We start from the raw sequence: 7585 nt of genomic DNA, 5'->3' as shown, positions 1-7585 counted from the left end.
GACAGAGGCGGTGAAGCGGTACAATGACTACAAGCTAGATTTTCGAAGGCAGCAGATGCAGGATTTCTTCCTGGCTCATAAAGATGAGGAGTGGTGAGTGCCCCTATTTCCCTGCTGCTTCTTCCCTGACGTGTTTCCCCTGGCCCTGCCAGTGGAGCTGCAGACTTGTCCTCTTCCCATTTCCCCATCTGGAACTTCCCAGGGGGTGGGGGAGGGAAGTATAACAGCATTGGCTGATGGGGTCTCCTCACTTCAGTGACTGCCCCATCTCCCTTCCCCGCTGTCCTCAGTGAGTGGGACACCTCCAGGCAGCTGGCCAGAGCCACCTGGACCCTTGGGGCAGCAGACAGACTGCTTCCCACTTGCTGGTATTGGGTCATTGTCATCCCTGATCGCCAGGACCCTGTGTGGCTGTGGCATCCTCCCAAAAGCGACGAATCCAGACAAGAAAAGCAAAGATCTCAGGGTCGTTTGACAGAAAAAGAATTTTAATTTTTTTTCCTTTTGTGGATGTTTTAATTTTAATCAACCATCTTTTCCCCCCTTCCTGCTCCTCCTCCTCCTCATCCTCTTTCTGCTCCTCCTCCTTGAAAAGAGCCAGAACTGGGAACTACACCCGCTCATCGACGGAGCTCGGAGCAAACCCACCTCCACCCCCACCATACCCAGCCCATACATGAGCCCCTGGGCTGAGCCGCGCTGCCCCGGCCAGGCAGACAGACAGGGCACTGCTGTGCACAATGCAGCAGTTTAGCTGAATGTGATTGCTCAGGCAGTTAGTCAGTCAGGGCCCCCACCGCGGAGTCCCGCGGGGGAGGGGCATCTGGGCCGGGCGCCCCAGCCAGGAGCCAGCGGTGGCCCACCAGCCAGCATGGGCCCTGGGCGCCGCTAGTTAAGTCTTGAGCTCTGTTTGACCAAGCGGCCAAGGTAAAGATCCTGGAGGTGATGCCTGCGGCTTTCCTTTCCTCTTACGCTCAACTTGTGGTTCTGTTCTGTCTTTGCTGTCCCCTCTTTCTAATTTTTCTGTGTGTCTTGTCTAAATCTCCTGTGTGCCTTTCATTCTTTATCCCTGTTATTGCTCCCTAACACTTCTCTCTCTCTCTCTCTCTTCCAGCTTGTCTGTCTGGTCTTTCTTTTCCCCCTTTTTTATTTCTGGGACTTTCTAACACTTTCCCCTTTCTTCCCTTTCTCCTCTTGTATGCTTTATTTTTTTCCCTTTTCTTCTTGTGTTTAAAACCTATTCTCATACTATTAATTTCTTGTTTTCCCCTGCCCTGAGGTTCTATTTGAAATGTTTTTCGTGCTCTACCCTGGCCCTCTAGCCCACTCCTTTCTCTCTCCCCTTGGGCAGTACCTGAAGCTATACGGGCAATTCTGTTTTCCCCCTTGTCTTCCCTGTCCCTTTTTACATCTTGCTTATCTTCCTGAGGGGGGGGAGAAAGGTGTCCTGCCTATTGGCTTTTCCTATCCTGGTGCATTTCAGGTCTCCTTCTGTCTTCCACCTAGGGGTGGAGGGAGTTGGTGGGAACAAACAGTTCTTTTAATGACTGTAGTTTGGGGTTGGCAGGGAGAGGGAGTTTCTTTGGGTCTACTATTTTGCCTTCTTCTCCAAAGCTTTGGGAAACTACACCTTTTTAAATTAGTGTTTCCCAGAGACTTAGGGTGCTAAATCTACCTCTCCAACCTTGGCCTCCCCCTATAGTCATTGGTTTTCCCAAATCCAGAGCTCTCAGTTCTTGGTTCTCCCTCCAGATCTTTTCAGAGCACAATCTCTGGTTCTTTTTGGGGTGTTGGGTGGTTCTAGTGCACCCCTCTCCCCTGATCTCTGCTTTTATGACCTTTTGTGGGTGTGAGGATGGGGACTGTGCCCTAACTTTCTTGGGCCCCTTCTCACATCCTGCTTCTGGCCTCCAGTAACTGACTTTGTTTTTCCCTCCCCTTTTCCTTCCCAGGTTTCGGTCTAAGTACCACCCAGATGAGGTGGGGAAGCGTCGGCAGGAGGCCCGGGGGGCCCTGCAAAACCGGCTGAGGGTATTTCTATCCCTTATGGAAAGTGGCTGGTTTGATAATCTTCTTCTGGACATAGACAAAGCTGATGGCATTGTCAAGATGCTGGATGCAGGTGCATAGATTTAGAGTGGTCACAGATATCTGGGCCTCGTGGTGGGAGGATATCTGCCGATGGGGCCTTTGGATTGTGACCTCTCCTCTTTTTGTTGACAGCTGTGATTAAGATGGAAGGAGGCACAGAAAATGATCTACGTATCCTAGAGCAAGAGGAGGAGGAGGAACAGGCAGGAAAACCTGGGGAGCCCAGCAAGAAAGAGGAAGGCCGGGTTGGACCAGGCCTGGGAGATGGCGAGCGCAAGGCCAATGACAAAGACGACAAGAAAGAAGATGGCAAACAGGTTTGAGTGATAGGGCCTCCAAGTGCCACCTCTGGGGGCCTGGTGAGAGGGAAAGTGGAGTGTATTTGGTTGTGGTGTGGTCTAAAGGAGCTTTACCTTCAGGGGAAGGTAGTGGATTGGGTGAAGTGGAAGGATGAACTGAGCTCACTTGTGGAGGGTTGGAAAGGGTCTTTTTTTTTTTTTTTTTTTAAGAGAGGTTTTTACTATAGGGCGCATGCGCTTGCCAGAAAGAGAGACAGAGAGATAGAAAGCGAGAAATCATCCCCCGGGGGGATGGCCACACTGCAGTCCCTTCTCCATTCTGTTGGGATCTTGGGCACGCATGCACACACTCCCGGCATGAGTTTAAGCCACCGGGTCCGGGACTCAAAACACGGTCAACTACATGGGAGTTCAGCGACATAGCCATTATGCTAACTGCTGGTCCCAGAAAGGGTCCTTAATAAAGGATTTGATATCCTCAGTGCTTGTCTCTACTTGTAGGCTGAAAATGACAGTTCTAATGATGACAAAACTAAGAAATCTGAGGGTGATGGAGACAAGGAAGAGAAGAAAGAAGACTCTGAGAAAGAAGCTAAAAAGGTAAGATCTTTTACATGGAGTCAGAATGTCTAGACTGGAGTCCTGGTTATCTTACCCACTCTCTCTGTTGTGGCTCTCACAGAGTAGCAAGAAGCGGAATAGGAAACACAGTGGTGATGACAGCTTTGATGAAGGCAGTGTGTCTGAGTCTGAGTCTGAGTCTGAGAGTGGCCAAGCTGAGGAGGAGAAAGAGGAGGCTGGTAGGTTTTATTTTTTGCATCTAGTCCATTCTCTTTCTACTACATGGAGATGGGAGAGGCTGGTGAAATTGATGGGAGGGAGGCATTTCTGTTGGGGGATAGGAATAACTTTTCTGTCTTCCCCACCAAATAATAAAGATTTACTAATTTCTACCACTTCTTGTATAGAAGAAGCACACAAGGAAAAGGAAAAGCCCAAGGAAGAAGAAAGAGAGAAGCCCAAGGACACTGCAGGGCCGGAATGTAAGCCCCGGCCCTTGCATAAGACTTGCTCTCTCTTCATGCGCAATATCGCACCTAACATCTCCCGGGCTGAGATCATTTCTGTGAGTGGGGAATAATGGTGTAGGGAGCAAGGGTGACATCTAGGCTCTGTTTCTTTGGGATAGAAGATGTAGAGAAGGCAATCTGGCACATATCATTGTTTCTCTTACTGGGAACGGCCCCTTCCCTTGGGCCCATGCACTTGTGGGGCTGGTCCTGATTATACCTTTGCTTTCAAAAGCTGGCTTTTATTTATTTGTTTTTTAAATTGTTTCATTTAACCTTATTTATTTATTTAAATTTGACCAGAGAGGGACAGAGAGAGAGGAAGTGAGAAAGCAAGCCACCAGGTCTGGGACTTGAACTGCAGTCGGCCATGTGGGAGTCCAGCACCCCTAAACACCATGCTACTTGCTGGCCCTGAATTCTTAAGCTTTCTGTTACTTTTTTTCTTTCTTTCTCTGAAATGAGAAGGATTAAAAAGCAGTTCTCTAGGGTTCTGAGGACAATGGGGACTGAAGGAAACATTGAGTCCTCGAATCAGTAAATGGTCCTTCTGTATTTTGCAGCTTTGTAAAAGATACCCAGGCTTTATGCGTGTGGCACTATCGGAGCCCCAGCCTGAGAGGAGGTGAGAACTGAATACCTTGAAGAAAAGGTGTGGGTGCAGGTTAATGGCCACCACCATCTCCATCCCAGGATGGTGCTGACACTTCCTTTTTGTGTAGGTTTTTCCGTCGTGGCTGGGTAACCTTCGACCGCAGTGTTAACATTAAAGAGATCTGTTGGAACCTGCAGAATATCCGAGTGAGTGCTGGGGTTGGGCCTATCTTGAGGAAGCATGTGGCCCTCCGTGCCCCATCCAAGTCAGCTCCTCTGTTCATTCACTGATCCATTCTTTCTGTGCCTTCTTTCACCCATTCGGTATGCTGCGCTTATCTAGGCTAGACTCTTGGCTGTTGTCATAGACAAGGCATGTCTGATACCTGTCCACAGGAAGTGCACAGTCCAGTGTTCTCAGTAGGGGCTCGTCTCTTAGCTGCTGCTTATTGGGCAAGGGTTGGTATGCTTTCTGATGACATGTTTCCTTCAGCTTCGGGAATGTGAGCTGAGCCCTGGTGTGAATAGAGACTTGACCCGTCGTGTCCGCAACATCAATGGCATTACGCAACACAAGCAGATCGTGCGCAATGACATCAAGCTAGCAGCCAAGCTAATCCACACGCTGGATGACAGGACCCAGCTCTGGGCCTCTGAGCCTGGGACACCTCCTCTGCCAACAGTCAGTGACTTCCCTTAAGACATGCTGTGGGCGCCTGCCCTCACTTCACTTGTACCTTTGACCCTTGTACCCTTTGCCCCTCCTTGTCTGGGTAGTACCTCCCCTGACTTCCAGTGGAACAGATTGATGTTAGTAGGTACTTAAGGGATAGGGTAGAACAAATACAGAACTGCAGAAAAATACTAAGGTAGGCAAAGGTAATGGGTCATTAGAGCCCTGAACTGCTCTCTCTGTCACCTCACATAACTTTTTCATATGCGAAAGTTCTTAGGTTACTTTCTCCTTTTTTCTCTCTCTACCAGAGTCTGCCCTCACAAAACCCAATCTTGAAGAATATCACTGACTACCTGATCGAGGAAGTAAGTGCTGAGGAAGAGGAGCTGCTGGGGAGCAGTGGGGGAGCCCCCCCTGAGGAGCCACCCAAGGAAGGGAACCCAGCAGAGATCAACGTGGAGCGGGATGAAAAACTGATCAAGGTGCCAGCTACAGCAGGGCGTCAGGCATGGAGAGTAGCTTGAGGCATTATAGGGGCAAGAGTGGTGAACTCAAAAGGACTTTTCTTTTCCCTTAGGTTTTAGACAAACTCCTTCTCTATTTGCGCATTGTGCATTCCCTGGATTATTATAACACCTGCGAGTACCCTAATGAGGATGAAATGCCTAATCGTTGTGGCATCATCCATGTTCGGGGGCCCATGCCTCCCAACCGTATCAGTCATGGAGAGGGTGAGCTCTAGGATCCCTATTCCCTGTGGATTTCTTTTCTCCCCAGCTGCTTTTGGTCTTAGTTCTCCTTTAGTAGCATGCTCTGCCACTGTCTCTTCCAGTTCCCTCCTATTTCTTGCTTTGAACTCCTTTCTCCAACTGCCTTCTTTCTGTTCTAAACACAGTGCTGGAGTGGCAAAAGACGTTCGAGGAGAAGCTGACTCCATTGCTGAGTGTGCGGGAATCTCTCTCAGAGGAAGAAGCCCAGAAAATGGGGCGGAAAGACCCTGAACAGGAAGTGGAAAAGTTTGTCACTTCTAACACCCAGGAACTGGGCAAGGATAAGTGGCTTTGTCCTCTCAGTGGCAAGAAATTCAAGGTCTGGGATTGTCAGAGGATTGCCTGCTTAGAATGGTGGGAGGCAGGAGGGCCCTCTAAAGTTGTGGTGTGGAACTGCTCATCGGACTGGCACGAGGGAGGTCGGTTATCCTTTCAGGTTGGGTCTGGGAATGAAGAACCCACATCATTTGTCCTGACCCTCGTCTTTTCCCTCAGGGTCCTGAGTTTGTACGCAAACATATCTTCAACAAGCATGCAGAGAAGATTGAGGAAGTAAAGAAGGAGGTGGCATTTTTCAACAACTTCCTCACTGATGCTAAGCGCCCGGCTCTGCCTGAGATCAAGCCAGCTCAGCCACCTGGCCCTGCCCAGAGTAAGATACGATCCATGAGGGTCTGCCGCATTCCCTCTCCCTTGACAACCCAGGGACTCTGGTTCCTCTCTAATATCCCATACCCTGAGAAGTTTCTATTCTATCCTCCGGCCATATTTCTAGAAGTTAGTTATCTCTTCTCCCCTCCTCCCGCAGTAATTCACGTGCCTGTCCGTGTTGTACTCCCCCCAGGCCTGACCCCGGGACTCCCCTACCCACACCAGACTCCCCAGGGCCTGATGCCCTATGGTCAGCCCCGGCCCCCCATCTTGGGCTATGGAGGTAAGCATAGGAGAAAGACGAAAGGCTTTGGTGGTTGTGTGTGGTTGGAAAAATAAAACTTAGCTGGGGTATAATAAAGGTCCTCATTTTTAAACTCAACTGATCTTGTTCATAGCTGGTGCTGTCCGCCCCGCAGTCCCCACTGGCGGGCCTCCATATCCCCATGCTCCGTATGGTGCTGGCCGGGGGAACTATGATGCCTTTCGAGGCCAGGGAGGTTATCCTGGGAAACCTCGCAGCAGGTGAGGAGCTAAGATGTCTAAGCTTTCATTCCTCCTCCAAACTCTGTTTCAGAGACCTTTAACTCTCAAGCCTCTCTTATCTCACAGGTTGGTTCGTGGAGACCCAAGGGCCATTGTTGAATATCGTGACCTGGATGCTCCAGATGATGTTGATTTCTTTTGAGCCACCCACTTTCCCCACTCTTGGTGTCATCTATATGTGACTGCCTTGTCCCATCCAGCTCTGAGAATTTTTGTATGTTCAGCCTTACTGCCAATAGAAGCACTTCCACAGTGAATGAACTCGGTGTGTTTTATACTTCCCCAGATCCTCCCAAATAATAGCTAGGGCCATGGTTAGCTGGGCCTTGCCATTTTATTGATGCCAAAGGCCCCAGGCTCTGCTGGGACACTTTTAAGAGGTAAGTAGAGGCACATGTATGGAAGCAAGAGTCTCAGTTCTGGGACCCCTCAGTCCAGGGCTGCTGCTGCTTTTCAGAGTTAGGGTTGGTCAAACACAGGTTGTAGAAGGAGTTAGGGTCAAAGGCTGTGCTCACCTCCCTCCAGCTCACCCACCCAGCAGCCTGTAGTTCACTGGGGTTTTTTGGAGTTCCCCAGTAGTGAGGGTCCAATACCAGGACGTAGGCTTCGGTACCTGGCCCCAAGCAGACTCCCAGCAAGGCCTTGGACTGGGCATCTGCATCTCCTCCCACCATCACTGGACCTCCACCCCCTGTGAAGTGGGAGTAAAGCCTCTCTAATTCCCCTTGAAGCCCTGTTCCACGGGGCACATGGCATAGGCGCCCCTGGGGCCCTCCGAAGTAGTCCAGGCAGAGGCTGGCTTCTACACAGCCGATCCAACTCCGGGAGCCCTGGAACCCAGGAGGCTTATAACCCATGTCCTCCAGGGCTGCCTCTATGGCAGACCGT

At 50.3% G+C, this 7585-nt stretch overlaps 2 protein-coding genes across 3 annotated transcripts in view; one reads left to right on the top strand and one right to left on the bottom strand.

The window, feature by feature from the left end:
• Positions 1 to 6954, top strand: part of SRRT (serrate, RNA effector molecule) — a gene marked incomplete in the record, with an annotated part of 11610 nt that extends 4656 nt beyond the window's left edge. Inside the window, 16 exon segments of the mRNA XM_027774658.1 lie at positions 1 to 93; positions 1953 to 2122; positions 2224 to 2408; positions 2892 to 2990; positions 3073 to 3190; positions 3359 to 3516; positions 4024 to 4085; positions 4183 to 4261; positions 4548 to 4736; positions 5039 to 5212; positions 5308 to 5461; positions 5626 to 5819; positions 5996 to 6152; positions 6345 to 6434; positions 6550 to 6676; positions 6764 to 6954. Coding sequence (XP_027630459.1) covers positions 1 to 93; positions 1953 to 2122; positions 2224 to 2408; positions 2892 to 2990; positions 3073 to 3190; positions 3359 to 3516; positions 4024 to 4085; positions 4183 to 4261; positions 4548 to 4736; positions 5039 to 5212; positions 5308 to 5461; positions 5626 to 5819; positions 5996 to 6152; positions 6345 to 6434; positions 6550 to 6676; positions 6764 to 6839 — 2125 coding nt within the window.
• Positions 6955 to 7012: 58 nt separating this feature from the next.
• UFSP1 (UFM1 specific peptidase 1) overlaps positions 7013 to 7585 on the bottom strand; it is a 1442-nt gene continuing 869 nt past the window's right edge. The window contains exon 2 of one of the 2 annotated variants that reach the window (XM_027774659.1): positions 7013 to 7575. In XM_027774659.1, the coding sequence (XP_027630460.1) occupies positions 7111 to 7554 (444 nt within the window). In that variant the 5' untranslated portion in view covers positions 7555 to 7575 and the 3' untranslated portion in view covers positions 7013 to 7110. Of the gene's footprint in view, positions 7581 to 7585 lie in introns of both variants that reach the window. The other variant, XM_014590590.2, reaches the window with a different exon arrangement.

Source organism: Tupaia chinensis, unplaced genomic scaffold (assembly GCF_000334495.1).
Source record: "Tupaia chinensis unplaced genomic scaffold, TupChi_1.0 Scaffold000465_1, whole genome shotgun sequence".
In the NCBI taxonomy this organism is placed as follows: Eukaryota; Metazoa; Chordata; class Mammalia; order Scandentia; family Tupaiidae; genus Tupaia; species Tupaia belangeri.
This window is presented reverse-complemented; position numbering and strand designations above follow the sequence as displayed.